Source organism: Thalassophryne amazonica, chromosome 11 (genome assembly GCF_902500255.1).
Source record: "Thalassophryne amazonica chromosome 11, fThaAma1.1, whole genome shotgun sequence".
Classification (NCBI taxonomy): domain Eukaryota; kingdom Metazoa; phylum Chordata; class Actinopteri; order Batrachoidiformes; family Batrachoididae; genus Thalassophryne; species Thalassophryne amazonica.
In genome coordinates, this window is record NC_047113.1 from 89,774,152 (window position 1) to 89,796,497 (window position 22,346).

Genomic DNA, 22,346 nt, shown 5'->3' on the forward strand with positions numbered 1-22,346 from the left:
CTTAGGTGCATCCTGTTCCCACTGATCATCCTTGAGATGTTTCTACAGCTTAATTTTAGTCTATCGGGTAAATTCAGTTGATTGGACATGATTTGTAAATGCACACACCTGTCTACATATGAGAATATAAGGTCCCATAGCTGACAGTGCATCTCAGAGCACAAACTAAGCATGAAGTCAAAGGAACTGTCTGTACACCTCTGAGACAGAATTGACTCGAGGCAGAAATCTAGTGAAGGGTACAGAAAACTTTTTGCTGCTTTGAAGGTCCCAGTGAGCACAGTGACCTCCATCATCCGTAAATGGAAGAAGTTCAGCTCCACCAGGACTCTTCCGAGAATTGGCCGCCCGTCTGAACTGAGCGATTGGAGGAGAAGGGCCTTAGTAAGGTAGGTGACCAAGAACCCAATGGTCACTCTGTCAGAGCTCCAGCATTCCTCTGTGGAGAGAGGAGGACCTTCCAGAAGGACAACCATCTCTGCAGCAATCCACCAATCAGGCCTGTATGGTAGCGTGGCCAGACAGAAGCTGCTCCTTAAGTAAAAGGCACATGGCAGCCCATCTGGTGTTTGCCAAAAGGCACCTGAAGGACTCTCAGACCATGATAAACAAAATTCTCTGGTGTGATGAGACAAATATTGAACTCTTTGGAATGAATGCCAGGAATCATGTTTGGAGGAAACCAGGCACCATCCCTACAATGATGCATGGTGGTGGCGGCCTCATGCTGTTGAGATGTTTTTCAGCAGCAGGAACTGGGAGACTAGTCAGGATTGAGGGAAAGATGAATGCAGCAATGTACAGAGACATCCTGGATGAAAAACTACGCCAGAAAGCTCTCGTCCTGACTGGGGCCACTGTTCATCTTTCAGGACAACTCTGTGAATGTCCTTGAGTGGCCCAGCCAGAACCCAGACCTGAATCTGATTGAACATCTCTAGAGAGATCTGAAAATGGCTGTGCAGCGACACTCCCCATCCAACCTGAAGGAGCTTCAGAGGTGGTGCAAAGATGAATGGGAAAAACTGCCCAAAGATAGGTGCACCAAGCTTGAGGCATCATATTCAAGAAGACTTGAGGCTGTAATGGATGCCAAAGGTGCATCAATAAAGTATTGAGCAAATGGTGTGAATACATATGTACATGTGATTTCTTAGTTTTTTAATTTTTAATAAATTTTTATAAATTTCAGAAAACTTTTTTCATGTTGTCATTATGGGGTGTTGTGAGTAGAATTTTGAGGGGGGGGGGAATATTCTCTATTTTGGAATAAGGTTGTAATAGAACAAAATGTGGAAAAAGTGAAGTGCTGTGAGTGCTTTTCAGATGCGCTGTAAATGTTTCCCATTTCTTCTCTTGCATTCTATCTCACTTCTGTGTATTTGGAACATTTGCCAATCTTCTCGTACCTACTCAAGTTTCTCATCACTGTTCTTCTCTTCCCTCTGTTTGCTGCGACCTGTCTCACTGATCTCCTGTTCATTATCTGCTGCAAATGTGGTAATTTGTCATACTAAGAAAATACAGTATGATACTACAACACAAAATGGGAAAGTATGTATATTTAAGATCATATTTTACATAGTTTAGCTTTGATTTATCTGTTGTGTGATTAAGTTACTGTCTGCTCTTGTGTGGCACAGATTTATTTATTTATTTGCAGGAGTAATGTATTAATACTTCTAAATGCTTCTAAATTAATACTTTTCCTGTAATAGCATGGGCTGATAATAATGCAGCAGCATTTCTCCTCCCACAAGCATCATATACACAAGTTGTTTATGAACATTGGACAAACTTTCACAAGAAATGGTGGCATTAATAAATATTTAGAACATACAGTCAACCAGAGGACATTTGGACTGATCCTCCCAAAGCATGAAAAATGTCAAATATGGTGACAAATACTGAGAGTTGTGGGCCTGTATTCACAAAGTGTCCTAGCACAATGTATTGAACACTCTGACTTAGAATCGTGATTTTTTTTTTTTTTTTTTTTTAGAATTTCCCTTTGAAATTAAGAGTAGACTCTGGTCATAAATAAAAGTTATTCATAAAGCATCTTGGCCCATAAAGGAGCTCCTGAGGTGATAAACTGTTAGGAGCAGGGAGGAGGACTTTTATGGGGCTTAAAGGTTTCTTAAGCAGAGGAGAAAATGGTTTTATGCTCATCTGCTTCCTGAGCCAAGAGTCGTCACTGCTCCTCCGTCTAATTTAGTTTTCCAGATGTTATACTTGATTTCATGATATTTGCTTTTTGCAGGCTAACAGTGCTGCTTCATAGACTGGTCAGCGCTCTCAGGAATTTTAATTTTATTGTTAAATTTGCTGCTCTCAGTTTAATTATTCTCTTAGTTTATATTCTGTTTTTCCTCACTACACTTTTTAATTATCTGGGGGGCGGGTTCTCATTTGTGAAGACCTTGAATGTGAAGCACTGTGCAGCATGTGTTGTATCAAAAATCTGGCTTGAATTAAATAGTCAGTGAAAGACTGAATTTAAAATTTCCACATTTTGATTTTCACACAACATAATCATGTTACAGAGGATTTTGTGTATTTTATTCAATAAAGTAGGATAATAAAGAAAGTACGAGACTGTTTCATCCAAAGAAAAGCCTTGTCCCTTTGTATGTAGGTCGACAGTCCGATGCATGAATACACAAAGACAACAAATAGGGCTAACAATCATAAATAAATAAATCTGCTGTTAGTGGAAAATGTTGTCAGCTGAGATATTCATTTTTAATCTTGAATGCTTAGCTAGCTTTGTTTATCAAAATGATTGATAAAATGCTTCTCTTTAGGGTTCCATCATGCTTGCTTTGATTTTATTTCACTTTTTTTTTAAACAATCATGAGTCCCATACTTAGGCTTGCAGTTCTGCTTATGGAACAGGGTCACAAATCAATCTTTGTTGAGGACATCATTCATGGTGGAAGAATAAACTCGGAAATCTACTTTTTGTTTTTCAGAGACATGCATCCAGATTAATCAGGACAAACTTAATGATGTAGCAAGACAATGATCCAAAACACACACCCAACTCAACAAAGGACTTTAGCAGAGGCAACAAGGGGTTACCGTAGGTTGCAGACTTTTCCCCATTTCAACATTTCACCTCCTTAAGAGGAGACTGAAGAACAAACAAATAAACAACTGAAAGTGTCTGTTGTTAAAACCTGGAAATGCAGAACAGGAGGAGAAACCAACAGTTTGGTTATGTCAGTGGCTGACATGCTTGATGCAGTTTTTGCAATCAAGAGATATGTAACCACATATATTAAGTGTTATTTATATCAAGATGTATCTGTTCCAGTAATTTGTCTTGCCCCAAAATTGGGTGGTCTGATAGAAAATCTGCTATGGCCAATGGTGTTTAGCAGATCCAGATGGGAATACCAGGAAATAAAAGCTGACATTCTAAATTATCTTCTCATGTTCTTTTGATCTCAAATCCAAATGGCTTCAGTGTATAGCAAAAGCAAATAAAGTGGCCCTGTCATTCCAAGACATTCTAAAGGAACTGTGAAACTGTTTGGCATTTCAAAGTTTGTTAGTCTTTATTTTTTTGTCATTATTGTTCTCTTTGCAAAATTGGGCACATTTCCTTTAAAACATTTCCATTCTTAAGGGCGAATTTAGTGGTTTGTCATTGTGTTGTGTTGAAAATGGGCCTTGTTCTTGGGGAACAAGAACTGTGTGTTCAAGCTCTGTTTCTGTTAGCAGGAAGGTATATTGAGTGTTACAGCTGTGTGTATATCTTATGTTGTTGTCTTCTACTACTGAAAACATCATTAAATCCCTGTTGGTTTTTCCTCTATGCCTGCATTTTTCTGGGTTACCGGCTATTAGGCCGCTAACCCTGTGTCGTGGCACGGTGTCTGCCATAGTTGTCATCGTCTGTGTATTGCGATATCTCAAAGTATCTGATAACTTTTTTTTTTATTTGGCAGGGGTGTAATACAGGTAATTGACATTGTTCCTGTCTCAAAATCATATTTGTAGATTCATTCGTTTGGAAATGGCGGCCATTTTGTGCCAAAACATCCATTTTGAGCACTTAAAGGCAATTTTCTCAAAAACTGTCTAACTGACTTTTTTCTAATTTGTTGAGGGCATAATATGGGCACATTTCACGTTAAAAAGTATAGTCATAGATTCGTTCCTTTGCAAATAGCAGCCATTTTTATGCAGAAAACAGTCAATTTGGGTATTTGGACCCAGTTTTCTCAAAAACTTTCTCATAAAGTTTTTTTGATGCCAAAAATGGCTATTTTGCCTTGGGAATTAATTGAGCTGGTAACCCACAGGGCCCTTGGCACTGTAATTACAAATAACATCTAGTTAGCATGTGGCTGCCAAGACCCTTTACAAAAACTCTATGGTGGGCAGACCAATGGAATCCTCTGTGTTTTAGTGGTGTGGAAGGAACAGCACAGCTTGCTGTAGTAGGTAATGGTCACTACAGTTTTGTGTGTGTCACAGTGTGTAAAAAAAAAACTGTGGCCATCATGCATGCAGTGTAAAAAAATCAGCAGCCTTCACACATTTTCAGAGTTGTTTTTTGCTGCTCTTTATTTTAATACAGGTTTGTTCATGACTAACGTATTCAACATGCTGACTTGCTAAACTCCAAGTAACACCACACCAGTTATAGAACATTATAAATCCAATATGTAAGTTACGCATCAGCCGTTTTACATACAGTGCATCCTTCAGCCATAATAAAATGTCTGTTGTGTTTAAAATGTTTCGAGCTCCAACAAAAATAGACATGTGCAAAGAATAGCAGTGGCTCTTTGTTCTTTTAATGCCTTTCCTCTGGAGAAATTTGTGAATCTAAATTGGATTATAAACCCAAAGAAGCATTTCCAGATGCTGGTCTAAGACTAATGTTTATCAGTTATACTTGAATGATTTGTCTTTAATGAATAATTTCGTGTGCAGATAAGTGAAGCACATATGCCTTTTTTTTTAATGTGTTTCTTTGTCTGTTTAGTGATCCAGCTTTGCAAGGTTTTCATGCAGCTGTAACTTGTCTTCTGTCAATTTGTCCAGCCTGGTAGTGACAGCTAAAAAAGAGTTATTTTATGGTAACTTCATGCACACTTGCACAGTGTTGACATAAGTTGCAATAAAAGCATACAAACAGTTAAGCATATACAATCAGTGTCATAATTATCAGACCAGTGACAATTTTTGTAATTTTGATGCTGTACTGCAATACAGTGGAGTTCAATGAAACGATCAACATTCGGTACACCACCTTTTATGTCTAGTATTTTTAATCTTTAACCTATTATTTTATAAGTATTGGCGCTCGTCATTTTTATCTCATCATACTGTAAGAATGTCACTGAAAATAAGAGCTCATTTTTGGATGATTGTGCCTTTTTTAATTAAAAATCAAGTAACAGATGTGTCATAACATAATTTCATAATAGCAACTTTAATTCAAGAGATTTAACAAAAATATCACATTAGACAGTTAAGAATGGCAGCCGTTTTATACATGGCCCCTCTATTTTTAGAGGTTATAAGTAATTCGTTAAACTAAATGTGAGGATTATTGTTGAAGGAAATCAACACTTTTACATCCAGTTTTCTTTAGACATTTGAGTGGATGGATTCATGAACATCTTTAAGTCAGCGAATATGCTTTGACCATCACTTCAACCATTAAGATATACAAACAGTGTGGTACTCTGTGGTAAATTTGTCTCGCGAAGGAAGTTCTCAAACACTGAGTAACCATGCGAGAAAGAGAGAGCGTAATGAGATAAGCCTCCATGACCCCATGACAACTGATGGAGTTATAGGTTTCTAGGGATTTTAATTGGTGAAATTTCAGCAACAGTTTCCAAGAGGCACATACGAGAAACTGTGTCTAGTGTACGTTTTGCCTCTTACATCAGCAGGCACTGCTTCATGGTGGAGTGAAATAGAAAAAGATTTAAGCACAAGAAAAAGGATTAAATCTCAGCTTGGGTCTCCCATGTGCTTTCTGGCAAACTGTAGCTGAAATGTCATCTCTTTCTTTTCATGTTCTTTTTTTTTTTCCTTTTAGAAAATCCTTCTCTTTGTCACTCCAGCATGAAGCAGCGTGTATCCTCTGAAAATGGAGACACTGTGTATCATGGTGGCTGTAATTCCTAAATCGTTAATGCAAACATAGTTCATATGCATAACAACCAATGCTTTGATACAAAAACACATGACCAAGTTCAACACTCATCACAAACTGCAACATGAACAGAAAAACAAACCACCTAACCCATGCCAGAGTGCAAAACAGTGTGCACTACAACCAGACAGTCCTTTTAAAGATGGACTGAAGTGTTATTAATGTACCTATAAACATACAGTGTGTGATGGGTACCGTACTTCTATTGCAGCTACAGCACCTTATGTGTATAGCCATGCCCATTTTGTTTTAAAATTGACCAATCACACATTTTAAATTATGTCATGCTGAGCAAAAAGGTCAGCACAGTACTTATGGTACCTGTGTTGGCCAGCAACTTCTTGGGAATTTCTTGGGAGTTCTCAGGATATCTTAGACTGCAGCCTGTCCAGCTGAAGGAAGCGCTTTGCAAAACTCAACAATAACCTGCAAAGAAGCAGTGCCAGTCTTCTCAGTTGCATTCATTGGTTGACACCTTGGCTGTGAACCCACATTTTCTGGAAGGCAAGCAATTGGAACTGAATCCTGTTAGCAGTAATCCTTGTAAGCACCTTTCCCACCATGGAGAACAGTGTAATACCACTGTACGTAATAATTGCAATCCAGGCAACTAAAGGGTGCTACACTGCTGTTCCAACATTGACATCTGCAAATTGGTGTTTTCCAAAGTATTTTCCAGAGTATACATCACAGGGTTTTTTTGGGGGGCGGGGGGTGGGGGTCCTGCGACTCCAGTGCAACTTGTATACTGAAAAATAACACATTGTCCATTCATTTTCTATACTTTCTTACTCCATTTAAGGATCACAGGCGAGCTGGAGCCTAGCCCAGCAGTCACAGGGCGTGAGGCAGGGTACAGTCTGGACAGGACACCAGTCTGTTGCAAGGTCACATATAAACAAACACATTCACACTCACACACCTACGGACAATTTAAAGTTTCCAATCCACCTAACCTGCATGTCTTTGGATATGGGAAGAAGCCGGAGCACCCGGAGGGAACAATGCAAACATTTGATTGATTTGTTTATTTAGCACAAAATAACTCATACAAAATAATGTATACAGTGGTCCCTCGTTTATCACGGGAGTTACATTCTAAAAATAACTGGCAGTAGGTGAAATATTTATTTTTAATATTATTTTTTACAATTATTATAGATGTTTTAAGGCTGTAAAACCCCTCACTACACACTTTATATACGTTTCTCAAACAGGCATTAACATTTTCTCACTTTTCTCTCCTGTGTAAACACTCTCTTTTTTCTTCTGGGCGAGAAGATTATAAACAGACACACGCAGAACACAATGTGCGTGCTCTCCCTTCGCTCACTACCTCCGGGGGTACGGATGCGGGACTCACAAAGAATCCAAGTCATGGCCACGGAGCTCTGCTGCTACAGTTACCGAGACCATGCAGCGGGCGCTGTGGATTTTTCCGCAAGAAGTCTGTCCTTGCGGGCTGGCGGAGCACTCCGCATCAAAACAGCGAGCGTAGTCTCTGGACCTGTTACCAGACTTGTCCGCAGCTCAGCACAGCAGAGAGGGGGTGGTGTGAGTGGCTCGCTGCGGCGTTTACTGAGCCCGCAGACTCAGTAAGTGCATCGGAGGCAGTGAGAGCAATCGCGGTGATGCTGACCAGTGCCGCGACCGGCCCGCCTAATAAGGATGCAGAACACAATGCGCTGTTAAAAAAAAAAAAAAAAAGAAGCATGCAAAATTGCACTAAAAAAATCTGCGAAACTGCGAGGCCGCGAAAGGTGAACCACATTATAGCGAGGGACCACTGTATACATAAATCAACAAGAGAGAGAGGGAGAAAGGAAAAAAATACAATATCAGTAATGTGCAATAAAACATGGGGAGAACATGCAAACTACACACAGAAAGGCCACAGGTGGGAATCCATCCCATGACTTACTTGCTGCAAGGCAACAGTGATAACCGCTAAGCAACCATGCTGCCCTTATCATTATTATATTACAAATTTACAGAATTATTATTACAAATAATAACAATCAGAACCGTTTGAAACTTTCCCAGAAATCACAGCACCAAACAAAATAAACTCTAATAATAAAAGAATAAATACCAAAAATAATTCTATACTCAAACAGCGCACAAAAATCCCAAATTAATGAGCTGATTTAAAATAAACTCACATGTGGCTTGTGGAGGTCCATGGGCTCTATATTGGGTACTGTTTATAAAAGCGGTAGCTGACATTTTTCAAGGGTGGTAATAACTTATGCAAATTTTTATATTGAATTGGAATGGCATGTGAGTCCAGAATGTTTTTAGAAACATAGACCTCAACAGTTGTTAGAAGAACTCATCCCTTTTATTTCCTGTTAATTATGTAATTTTTTTTATGTTAATGTACTGTGTTAATGTATTTGTAAATTGTTTAGGTTCTTGTTATCATATACACATTATTGTTAGTGTTACATCTGCCAAGGACATAATAAAATCATCAGCATTTATTTATTTGTCTGTCTGTCTGTCCTTTTAGCAGAATTACGTCAAAACTACGGCATGGATTTTGACAAAATTTTCACTACAGATACATATTAGGCCATGGAAGAACCCATTACATTTTGGAGGTGACCTGGATTCTGGATCAAGTTTCACTTCATATATGCTTTGAAAGATTACTGTTAGCACTGTTATGTCAAAACTTCTGCATGGATTTTGATGAAATTTTCCACACATATATGCATTAGGCCATGAAGACTCCATTGAATTTTGAAGGTGATCTGGATCTGTATCCGGATTCTGGATCAAGTTTCATTTTATATAGGCTTTGAAGGATTATATCAAAACTACTTCACGGATTCTCACCAAATGCGCACCACAGATAGATATTAGGGCATGGAAGGCTATATTGAATTTTGGAGGTGATTCGAATCAGGATTTGTGGGTGTCAGAAATTTCTGATTGCTCTTGTTGTTGTTGTTGTTATTATTATTGTTATTATCAGTATTAGTATTGTTATTACTATTATTTTATTACTCCTATTTTGTCATTTGATTTTTAAATGGAACACAATGGAAATAAGTGTTTTCACTTTCTAGTGTCATCCATGTATTTTTAACATATTTACAATTATATTATGTACTTAAAATAAACCTACTAAATAAAATCACGCATACATGCTTTTAATATATAGATGATTTACTGCCCCCTGCTGGAATGACACATGAGTCCAGAATGTAATTATCAGTGTCCATTGTTCAGGGTTTTCGCTAATAGCTTTAGTTTCTCCAAAAATATTAGTCCTACCAATGTTCTGTTTTGGCGGCATTCACCCTTGACCCAAAATATGTAAGCATACCAAACACTTAATGTCATGAGCCATACACACACACATACACACGTATAAATGTACAGAGAGGCCACTTGGCTATTGTAATAAATAAATAAATCGAATGGACTCACATTTTTACTGCAGTGTTTCCAACGCTGTGGGCAACAGTCCATGTGCATCTGATGAGTTTGTCCAAACAGCATCAAATAACATCCAATATGTTGCCCAGTATACATTTATTTGTCAGTCTTGCTTATTTTTGGACTTTAATAGTCATTTTGTGTTATGTTGGGACGCAGGTTAGAGGAGCGAACCAGCGTCTGACAAGGACCCAGCGCTAAAGAAACAGAGAGCGGTTCCAAAGAACATAACAGATTTATTTCAAGTGCAAATATAAACAAAAAGTGAATTAACAGCCTGGCGGGGTGGAGGACGACGTGCTCTTCCTAGCGCCCAAGGGATTGGAGCCCGACAGTTCTGGACCCAGAAATTCCCGCCGGCACCCCCCAGGTGGTTAATGAATCGGACAGCGCCTGTTAAGGATGAGAGGCGAGATAAGTCAACACTGTTCACACAAATACTGTTTAGGGTTCACACCATCAGCAAACACATTCAGGTTCTAATTCAGACTCAAATTACAGAAACAGCTCTCACAGCCCGTGGAGGACCATCAATCCGCACGCCACGGCTGTGAAGAGCGAATTTACACAATTATCAGAGTAGCTCAAATATAGCTGCGTACAAAATGCCAAATTACTATTGTTAATTACTCAAAGTCATTCACAGCTTTAGTTACCTCTGAAGTGTGCTGATGGAGCATGTCCCTCACCCATCTCTTTAACAGGCACAGTGCGTCAAACCTGGAGCGATCCTCAGCGTCACAATGTTAGACAAACGATCGTCACACAGCAGCAACAAGGTTGAGTTCCCGGCAATTCTGCTTGAATCACACATGGCTTAAATGCAGAACGCCATCTCATTATCTGCTTCAGCTGAAAGTCTTTAAGGTTGCACGTGAGCACCATCCACAGGTGCTGCACATCACGTTGATGAGGGTGAAGGACTCTTCTGCCAGCACCTTCTCCACAGACAATAAATCAGTTTGCATACCACCTGGAGAGCAAAGAAAAGAAAAGAACACCAAAATGTCCAGCCAAACCCCCCCAACACACAACATTTTGTTCATTAACAGCACAGGCTGTGGTGTGCACGTGTTCCTGACCATTGTTCAACTCACCCTCAGGGAATCACTGTATTAAAAAGTGAATTTCACATTCAGAAAAAAAGGTGCAACTTATTCTCTGGAAAATATGGGAGCATTAGCTTGGGTCTCCGACGAGGGCGGTTGCATCTCCTCCACTCTGCCTTATCTCTACTCTCTGCTTTAACCTTCAAGTCCCTACCTCACCAGACTGTGAATTCCTCAAATTATATTGGATACTGGATCTATTGGACTACTATTGGATTTACCATGGAATTGATCAGCTGTTCTCTGAATGCTATTGACACCATTTTTTCTACAAGAAGGTCAGGACTGGGGGATCCTACCTGCCCAGATGGAACGTATCCTGCAGGCTGTTCTCAACTCCTGGGGGTCTTGGCGTATTGCATGCTTGGCGCCTTTCTCAGTTGTGGACGTCAAGGATTTATTCATTTGTGGTCTTATGGTAGCAGGGCTGGTACTTTCTGGCTTATGTGCTGCCCTGATCTACCGGAAAATTGGCGCCATCAAGAACCACAGCCCCTTGCTTGTCTGTCATGATTAACGAGGTTGGCAAGGCAGTGCATTCTCAGACTGCGATGACTCTTGAACTCAGACGCAAATTGGATGACATCTCGCAGCTGATGCATGCCTTGCAGTTGAAGCTGAAGATTTCGGAGGCCGGTGAATATTCTTAATTCATAATTGGGATTTGGTTGTTCAAGTGGAACTGTAAAAGTGTTTTTCACTGCTCAAACCACAACACGGCAGACTTATCAAGCCTGAAGAACAAATTGCCTGACTGGTTTCCTCCAGAGGAATGTCTTCTGGCCTTGGTGATCATTTGGCTCTTTCTTATCTCAACTCACAAGACAATAAACTGTTTTCATAGGACTGAAGCATGCACCACTCCCTCCCCCCACCCACCTCCTACCCCCCATCAAACACCCTCCCACTCTGGCTTCTGCTCACGTCACTCCTTCCCCATTCTGCGGGGGCAGTGCAGTTTTAGCTGCTGCTGGTCCCCGTTCTTCCCCCCACGCTGACGGTGGCGCATCTCAGGGTTGCTGCGTGACCTTCACCCACTTGCCTCAATTCAGGTAATGGACTTCTTCAAATTTAGTGCACATAAACAATGTCAAATGTGTATGTGTTGTCTTTAATTCTGATGTGTGCCGTTATTACGGTAAACAAGTAATTGTGGACTAATTGCTGTCTGAGGTAACTGGAGAGTAAACATAATTTCTCCACTGTGAGATCAATAAAGTATATCTCATCTCATCTCATTTTTTTCATGCAGGGCCCCTTTCATTAAAAAAAAAAAAAAAAAACTTCTTGGATAGCATTGCATGACCTTACTCACCTTGTAAATCCACGGAGTGTCATCCACTTCAAATCATTAATTGTATGGAGAACCAGATTTCTCAGTGGGATAAGTGTTTGATACAAAACAGGAAAATATGAAAAGACGGGAAAGTATGAGCACACTGGATTCAGAGCTCCCTTGTGGGATTTATTGTGTGATGGTTAGCCTTGAAATGCTGGAAGGACGGTGTTCAGGGAGGCACAGAGAGTAAGGATTTTGTGATTCTAGCACCATTAAGAAGCAGTTTCACTTATCCAGTACAGCAAGAAAAGAAAAATTGAACTGTAGCTTCAGTGTCCTTCATGCTCATGTTGCTGTTTGCAGAAATGACAAAAGCCAAAGCAGTATCAAGCAGGCATTTTTCATATGTCACATCTCCGAACTGATATACAGCTCTTGAATTCTTGTAATGCAGAGCTAAACAGACAGAAACACAGGAAAGAGCTCAAAGGATCCAGGTTTTTGGAGCCGTCTCTGGTGTAGAAAAAAACAGGATGAAGTTTTCTACATATTAAATTTCAGACTGTCAGATATGTCCTTGTACACTACTGTGCACTGACACCACACAGAACCTCAGACATTTTCACATGGTCACTCCCAGGCTCGGTCAGTTTCTGTGTGTGCTTCTGTTGTTTGTGACGTAGCGGGCCGTAGCTGCAAATCAGCTGCTTCAGCATAAGGCCGAGCGCTCTCAGCATCAGTTGCCTTCAGTCAGTCGGAGATCCCACCGCACCCTGCCCAAAGACCAAACCCAGCTCCTGTCACTGCAGCACGACAACAGACACAGGGAGAGAGAAAAGCCTGTGGCAGCTGTTAAGAAGTTAACAGCTAACGCTGAGTCTACTACTGCTTCCTCCCCCTGCCGCCCTGCAAACTGCCAGCGCTCAGTGGTAACACACTGCTCTCTCTCAGCCTCTGTATTCTTCATCTATCCTATTCCACATCTTTCCTCCTTGACTTGGTTTGTCCACTTCATCTTTACTGCCCGGTCTGTGTCTGCCTGACATAGCAGAGGTTTAGTGAAAGTAAAAATACACATTGTGAAGAAGGTGATATTCCTGCTTATTATTGATGCCACATGAAAAAATTAATTCAACTTTATTCTTGCTTTATTTTTTTCCTCCAGTTGTAATTTTCCACTGCAACTCCCACATCCTCTTCCAGTTCAGTAAATATGAGAGTACAGCTGCCTCGCTGTTCTTTCCTGTTGTTTGTATCCTGATACGCTGTCAGCAGGAATACAAACAATGCCAAAATATGCTGAAGGTTTATTTACTGTATTTGACACCATCTACTAGTATGAAGCTGAATTGTTGGAGTACAGTTACTTCTAGTCTGTTATATCAGGTCAGGTTACTGAACGTTGAATCCAGTATTTAATGAGAATACTCCTTAATGACCTCTCTTTTTGTTTCATACGAGGGTTGTCAATAAAGTAACGGTCCTTTTTATTTTTTTCAAAAATATGGATTTCATTCATATGTTTTTACGTCAGACATGCTTGAACCCTCGTGCGCATGCGTGAGTTTTTCCACGCCTGTCGGTGACGTCATTCGCCTGTGAGCACTCCTTGTGGGAGGAGTCGTCCAGCCCCTCATCGGAATTCCTTTGTCTGAGAAGTTGCTGAGAGACTGGCGCTTTGTTTGATCAAAATTTTTTCTAAACCTGTGAGACACATCGAAGTGGACACGGTTCGAAAAATTAAGCTGGTTTTCAGTGAAAATTTTAACGGCTGATGAGAGATTTTGAGGTGATTCTGTCGCTTTAAGGACTTCCCACGGTGCGAGACGTCGCTCAGCGCTCTCAGGCAGCGTCGTCAGCCTGTTCAAGCTGAAAACCTCCACATTTCAGGTTCTATTGATCCAGGACGTCGTGAGAGAACAGAGAAGTTTCAGAAGAAGTCGGTTTCAGCATTTTATCCGGATATTCCACTGTTAAAGGAGATTTTTTTAATGAAAGACATGCGGACGGATCCGCGCGTCGGGACGCAGCCGACGCGGTGCGGCGGCACAGGAAAAACACCTCCGTGTTGATAACCATTTGTAAAATCCAGGCGGCTTTTGATGGCTTTCAGTGGAGTGAGTATATGAGAAATTGTTTAACAGGCAGGACATGTTCCAACTTGTCCTTAAGGCTTTCAACAGAGGTGTTTTTCCTGTGGCGGAGCGTCGCGGCGGCTGCGTCCCGACGCGCGGATCCGTCCGCACGTCTTTCATTAAAAAAATCTCCTTTAACAGTGGAATATCCGGATAAAATGCTGAAACCGACTTCTTCTGAAACTTCTCTGTTCTCTCACGACGTCCTGGATCAATAGAGCCTGAAATGTGGAGGTTTTCAGCTTGAACAGGCTGACGACGGCGGCTGAGAGCGCTGAGCGACGTCTCGCACCGTGGGAAGTCCTTAAAGCGACAGAATCACCTCAAAATCTCTCATCAGCCGTTAAAATTTTCACTGAAAACCAGCTTAATTTTTCAAACCGTGTCCACTTCGATGTGTCTCACAGGTTTAGAAAAAATTTTGATCAAACAACGCGCCAGTCTCTCAGCAACTTCTCAGACAAAGGAATTCCGACGAGGGGCTGGACGACTCCTCCCACAAGGAGTGCTCACAGGCGAATGACGTCACCGACAGGCGTGGAAAAACTCACGCATGCGAACGAGGGTTCAAGCATGTCTGACGTAAAAACATATGAATGAAATCCATATAGTTTTTGAAAAAAATAAAAAGGACCGTTACTTTATTGACAGCCCTCGTATGCATGGACCTATAGTGTCTGCTAGAGTAAGTAGAACATCCTCAGGAGTTTTGTTCCTGAGGCCACTGGTTTCAACAGTAGACTCAAACAGCTTCAAACACACTCTGTCTCCTGTTTTACGTCTCTTGCTGAGTCTCGCGTGTTTTATGTTTTAGATGGACTTCCAGGAGTCAGATTTGACTCGGCTGTTGTTGGCTGCTGGTCTGCCCAGCCAGATGCACTCTCCGCTGGGTTCTGGAAGTAGTTCTAGCCCTTGTACTCCAGCTATGCAGAGAGCTCACTTTAACCAGGTATTAAAACCAGTTGCATGTCAAACATTCTTCTTATATTTTGAATTTTCTTATCTGATCTCCTTTATTTCATTTGTATTTTGTTTTTAGCACTGCTCAGTATGTTTTGTTATGTTGTTCAGATTATCAGGAGGAGTTGACATGAACATTAGCACAGCACGATGGTTTAGTCGTTAGCACTGCTGCCTAATAGCAGGAATGTCCCAGGATCACTTCCCACCTGGTCCTTCCTATGTGGAGTTTGGATGTTCTCCCTGTGTTTGCTTGGGTTCCCTCCAGCTCCTCCAGCTTCCTCCCGCTTCTGAAGATGTTTAGATTTGGTTGACCTGTCTGTTGTCTCAGACTACACCTCTTCTGCTTATGGGTGATTTCAGTTCAGCCCTAGCACTGACAGGGCAGTATCACATCGGTCTCCATGGATCTGGTAATCATGGTGAAAATAGCTTAATGCTGTTTATCTTTACAAAAAGTTGGGAGCAATAAGTTTCTGGAGCCTAGTTTCAGCATCTAGAGTGACTTCACTGGGTATAGTATTCTATTATAGATGGTGTAACTAAAGAAATTGATAAAGTTCTCAATGGAAGAAGCTGGAGAGCTGCTGTATACAGTATAGTAATCAATACAGTACAACATGTAATCTCAGTCTCCTGCAGGGTTCTTGAACAACTCTTGTGCTGATCCACCAGTCAGCTGGATACCACAAAATTTCAGGGAGACTGCTAAGGTGGTGAAACAACTGAGGACAGTAAAGGTTACAGGGATGAGCTCTTCTTGGCAGGTGGAGATACTGTTATGCTGCTGTTGCATGCAGTCCTTGCTTCCATCTGGGAGACATGTATCATCTGAAAACACAAGAATGGTATTGTTCCTCTCTGGAAAAATAAGGATGATCACCTGAATTACAGCAACTACAGGACAATTACATTGTGCCTGCAAAGGTAATTTGTTTATTGTTATTTTTTTATTAATAACAGAATTCAGTTCCTCAGCAACTGTGCCCATAGGTCAGTCATGAGCCACGTCATAGTTAGTCAGTTTGTCTGCTTGGATATTTGCCAACCAGGGCTCAGGGCAGTTGTATTGTGTGTGTGTGTGTGTGTGTGTGTGTGTGTGTGTGTGTGTGTGTGTGTGTGTGTGTGTGTGTGTGTGTGTGTGTGTGTGTGTGTGTGTGTGTGTGTGTGTGTGTGTGTGTGTGTGTGTGTGTGTGTGTGTGCGTGTGTGCGTGTGTGTGTGCATGTGTGTGTGTGTGCATGTGTGTTTCTTTGTTGGTGTTGAGCTACATCTGCCAATTTAAGTTGCACTGAAACAAATCAGAATCTCTTAAGTTCTGAAGATGTTACATGGGGTTTCATGTTGGGGTTGATTTGACTGCAGACTGAAAGGGGATAAACTGGATACTGGTCGTGGAACAGTGGACAGCGTCTTTACCCTTGCATGGATATGGGGCGGTGGGGGGGGGGGATTAGGAGTGCCCAACTGCCTTACTTAGGACTTAGTGCCCATCTACCCAACGTAGGACTGTCCAACCAGTCTACATGTGTTTTATGGACTTGGAAAAGGCATACAACCGGGTGGGTGTTGAACTCCACCAGGGCTAATGTCACCAATCCTGTTTGTGACTTTTCCTGGACCGGATCTCAAAGTGCAGTCAGAGATTGGAGGGTGTCCAGTTTGTTGACCTCAGAATTGCATCTCTGTTTTTTGCAGATGTGGTTCTGTTGGTCTCATCAGAATGACCTGTGCACTGGGCAGGTTTGAGCCAGATTGTAAAACGTTTGTGATGTTGATCACCACCACCATTTCTACGACCGTGGTCTTCTGTCGAAAACTGGTAGATTCTCCCCTCTGGGTTAGGGTAGAAATATTGCCCCAAGTGTTAGACTTCAAGTACGGTGCATCTGGAAAGTATTCACAGTGCTTCACTTTTTCAACATTTGTTACAGCCTTTGGCACCTTTGGCAGCAATTACAGCCTCAATCTTGGTGCATCTATCTTTGGGCAGTTTTGCCCATTTCTCTTCGCAGCACCACTCAAGGTTCATCAGGTTGGATGGTGAGCGTCAGTGCACAGCAATTTTCAGATCTCTCCAGAGATGTTCATTTTGATTCAAGTCTGGGTTCTGGCTGGGCCACTCAAGGATATTCACAGAGTTGTTTTGAAACCACTCCTTTGATATCTTGGCTGTGTGCTTAGGGTCATTGTCCTGCAGAAAGATGAACCGTCGCCCCAGTCTGAGGTCAAGAGCGCTACGGAGCAGGTTTTCATCCAGGATGTCTCTGTACATTGCTACATTCATTTTTCCCTCAATCTTGAATAGTCTCCTAGTTCCTGCCACTGAAAAACATCCCCACAGCATAATGCTGCCACTACCATGCTTCACTGCAGGGATGGTGCCTGGTTTCCTCCAAACATGATGCCTCCATTCAATCTTTGTCTCATCAAACCAGAGAAATTTGTTTCTCATGATCTGAGAGTCCTTCAGGTGCCTTTTGGCAAACTCCAAGTGGGCTCTCATGTGCCTTTTACTAAGGAGTGGCTTCTGTCTGACCACTCCACCATACAGGCCTGATTGGTGGATTGTTGCAGAGATGGTTCTAAGTAAGTAAATAAATTGTATTCATATATAGCGCCTTTCACAGACATAAGTCACAAAGTGCCTCACAGGTTAAAATACCATAAAAATAATAAAACATACATAAAACAAAGGACAAGGTTAACAATTGGTCAGTTCTGAAAAGCGTTATTAAAGAGAAGAGTCTTCAAATGCTTCTTAAAAGTCTCAGCACATTCCAGGGAATGCATGAAAGGTGGCAGTTCGTTCCAGAGATGAGGAGCTGTGGCTTTAAAAGATCTGTCACCTCAGGTTTTAAAGCAGGTTCTTGGAACCATCAGCAGGTTCTGACCTGAAGACCTGAGACTACGGGCAGAGGTATAAGGCTGAATCAGGTCTTTAATATATCCGGGAGCCTGACCTTGAAGGGCTCGGAACGTCAAGACCAAGATTTTGAAAGTGAGTCTAGACTCAACTGGGAGCCAATGGAGAGACTTTAGGACAGGGGTAATATGAGCTGTCCTATTTGTACGAGTCAACAGCCTCGCAGCAGATTTTTGGACGTACAATAGCCGGTTAAGGTACCACCTGTCGCAGCTTGGCGATATTCCGCAAGTGAAAAAAACAATTTCTAATTAATTTATTACAATGCTCAGAAAGAGACATTACTTCATCAAAGATGACTCCGAGATTCCGCAGACTTGTCTTAACTGACAAGCCCAAGTCACCCAACTGCTGTAGTAATACTGTACGCTGGTATTAGCCAGGCCTCACTTGCACGGCTGCAGCTGGTCCAGAATGCTGCAGCCCGTCTTTTGACTGGATCCCAGAGGTATGACCATCTTTCGCCCATTCTTTTTTTCCCTTCACTGGCTGCCTGTTCGCTATCGTATTGATTTTAAAATTTTATTGTTTGTTTTTAAATGTCTTAATGATCTTGCTCCACGGTATCTGTCTGACCTGCTCGTATCTTATTCCTTATCACGTTCTCTTAGGTCACAAGATCAAGCTTTGCTTGTAGTTCCTCAGACAAAGCTCAAACGTAGAGGTGATAGAGCTTTTTCTGTTGTTGGTCCCAGATTGTGGAATGACCTGCCTCTCTGTATCAGGCAGGCGGAGCCACCTCTAGTTTTTAAATCTCGTCTTAAAACATACTTGTTTTCTTTGGCTTTTGACTAGAGGGTTGATGATTTTATTGTTTTCAAAACTTTTATTGTTGCCAATCTATTTATTTATTTATTTATTTATTTATTTTATGTCATTGTACAGCGCTTTGGTCAACTTTGTTGTTTTTAAATGTGCTCTATAAATAAACTGGATTGGAGTGGAACTGCTGCTTGATGCCGGGAATGGCATCATCAGGGGCAACAACAAGTGTCTCAGTTTTCTCGGAGTTCAGTTGAAGGCTATTTCCATTCAGCCACTGCTTCACCTGTGACAGTTCATTAAAGAGTTTTAAAAGAGCAGTATAGTTGTATATCATCAGCATACAGATGATAGGACACATCACTGAAACGCTGAATTATCTGCCCAAGGGGAAGAATATATAAAAGAAACAAGAGTGGCCCCAGCACCGAGCCTTGTGGTATGCCACACTGCAGATGAGCTGACTCAGACCTACAATGGTTTACTGAAACGCTAAAACTCCTGTTTGTCAAGTAGGAGGTAAACCATTTCAGCAGAGAGCCCGACATCCCCACCAGATCTCGCAGCCTATTGACCATGATGGTGTGGTCGACCGTGTCAAAGGCAGAGGACAGGTCTAAGAGGACCATCACAGTACACCTCCCAGCGTCAGCAGACATCATGATGTTACTGGACACTCTTAACAGTGCAGTCTCAGTAGAGTGGTGTTTCCGAACACTTTCTGGAAGGTTCTCCTCTCTCCATAGAGGAATGCTGGAGCCCTGACAGTGTGACCATCGGGTTCTGTCACCTCCCTGACTTAGGCCTTTCTTCCCCGATTGCTCAGTTTAGACGGGCAGCCAGTTCTAGGAAGAGTCCTGGTGGAGCTGAACTCCATTTACGGATCATGGTCACTGTGCTCCTTGGGATCTAGAAAGCAGCAGAAATATTTCTGTATCATTCCCCAGATTTTTGCCTTGACTTTCATGTTTGGTTTGTGCTCTGACATGCACTGTCAACTGTGGGCAGTGGTGGGCACTGTTCAGCTAATCTGATATCCGATAATTATTGAAGCTGATGTTTTTGTTAGCGGATTAGCTTTTCAGATAAGTTTTAAAACCATCATCGGACCAATTAGCTTCCAATAAATTTAGTTCCGATAACGTTTAGACCGCTAATGTTTTTTTTAACATAGCTAGTAACATTGCAAAACTATGCTATGTATTTTTGCAGCAGTGAGGTAGCTAAGAGGAGCTAAGCTCAACTCTGCCCCCAGCAGAAAAGGCCTGTCTGCCAAACTGCCACAAAAAAAAGAAATCATTATTCCTTAACACCATATAGTTGTCCAGCCGTGAGGCAGAGGTCTTGAAATGGAAAGAAATTGACTTATGGTTTTGATTTATAAATCAAATTATTGTGGATAGAATAACTACATTAATGTAAACTCTTAAAATGTACAAAGTGGATATATAGCACATCTGTTAATTTTAAAATAATGCACTAATTCTGAAGATTTGAGCATTAACACACAGATGCCCAAAGGGATTATGGGTAAACTTATTCTCCGCTCATACTGTTTAGTTGACTAATTCATTCTATGTAAATCCAACACAAGTGAATCAATGTAACGTGTCTTGGTGTTTACAATAAATATGCTTTTGTAAAATTTCATTTTTTTTTTTAATTTGTGGAAAAAAAAAAAGCATTTGCCAAGCCGAAAAGTCTGTTAAATTATAATTCAGGCCGTGTGATATAACTGGCGTCAAAATGCATAGAACACTGCCATCTAGTGGCGGCCCGTTATATCAGTGTTGTCAATCGCAGGATTTTAAAATTATCTGTAGGTTTCTGAAAGCTGAGAGACCACACACATGGAGATGAAAAAAAAAGATCTGACAGGTTTGGTCGTACAATGTGTGGTGTGCAGCCAGACGGTAAAAACAACACACACCACACACAAACAGATTTCACACACGAACATTTCCAAATCAGACAGGAATTCTCGCAAAATCTCTTGAGATTAAATGTGACTTCACAATAAACAAACTGAGATAGGTTGTGGACTATTTACAACAGAGGGGGGAAAAAAAACATACAAAAAAAGGCGTTCTTTACAGGAGTGGAGACAGCATGACCACTAGATTTTCTGGTAAGCCGTTTTGATTTTAGATTTCGCTCCATGCATCCATCACCTCACTTTCTGATTGGCTGCACGTCACATTCAGCTCCTCACGTCCTTCTGAGCAGATCAGTGCGTTCTTAACACACCACACACGGCAGGAATATCTGATAAGCTTATATTATGCGTCATCACATTTGTTGGGGCATCCTTAAGATTGTCGGAAGAGGAAGATCGGGTCCAATATTGGCCTAATTATCTTACCATGTGAACCAGGCTTAACAGATCTGTTGTTATAACGCCTCACGGAGCGACTGATCAGTTGTGACACCGCAGGGAGCCGCTAACTGATCAGATGTTATGACGCCTCACGGAGCAACTGATTGATCAGTTGTGACACCGCACGGAGCCGCTAACCGATCGGATGTTATGACGCCGCACGGAGTGAGTGATTAATTCGTTGTTATGACACCTCACAGAACATCAGATTGATTTGTTGTTATGACACCGCATGGAGCAACTGATTGATTCGTTGTTATGACACCGCACGGAGCAACTGATTGATTCGTTGTTATGACACCGCACAGAGCAACTGGTTGATTCGTTGTTATGACACCGCACAGAGCAACTGGTTGATTCGTTGTTATGACACCGCACTGAGCAACTGGTTGATTCGTTGTTATGACACCACACTGAGCAACTGGTTGATTCGTTGTTATGACACCGCACAGAGCAACTGGTTGATTCGTTGTTATGACACCGCACAGAGCAACTGGTTGATTCGTTGTTATGACACCGCACTGAGCAACTGGTTGATTCGTTGCTATGACGATTTACGGGGCGACTGATTGATTTGTTGTTATAACACCACGGAGCGACTGATTGGTGTGTTATTATGACACCGCACCGCAAAGTTCAACAACCAGTACCAACATTCTGGGTGCAATGAACATGAATATTTGAAAATTTGATTTCAATTATTGATTCAATTATTATTTGATCAAACTATGTCAAACAAAATAAAAATAGAAACAGCATATAAAACAAACCTATCTAAAAACTTGTCTGTATAATGAGGTTCCTTTGTCAGATATCTGGGCTTACACTCAAGGGTGCCTTCACTGCACATGCGCCATTTCGAAGCGTCAGCAGTATTTCACCAATTATCGCCTCGTTTCTGCTCAAAACTGCACTCCAGTCATCATCTATCTCAGCCACAGATATCTGAAGCTTTTATACAACCATCATTTCCACATAAATTCAGCATTATTTCATATTAAAAGAAGGAAGAAGTGATCAGAGTGCAGCAGACATGATGAGCTGCTCCTGCTGCATTCACTGTGCCTCCGTCATTTCACAGATTATCGCCTCATTTCTGCTTTAAACAGCCTTGTTTCATCTTTCATCTCTGCAGTGGAGGCAGGGCGGACCAATTTTTAGCCGG

At 41.5% G+C, this 22,346-nt stretch overlaps 1 protein-coding gene across 3 annotated transcripts in view; it reads left to right on the forward strand.

Annotated features, from left to right (window-relative positions):
- si:zfos-2326c3.2 (misshapen-like kinase 1) overlaps positions 1–22,346 on the forward strand; it is a 249,878-nt gene that overhangs the window by 142,404 nt on the left and 85,128 nt on the right. Inside the window, exons 18-19 of one of the 3 annotated variants that reach the window (XM_034182332.1) lie at positions 12,707–12,952; positions 14,973–15,107. The exons of 1 other annotated variant lie outside the window; for it this stretch is intronic. In XM_034182332.1, the coding sequence (XP_034038223.1) occupies positions 12,707–12,952; positions 14,973–15,107 (381 nt within the window). The remainder of the gene's footprint in view (positions 1–12,706; positions 12,953–14,972; positions 15,108–22,346) is intronic. One more of the 3 variants, XM_034182330.1, reaches the window with a different exon arrangement.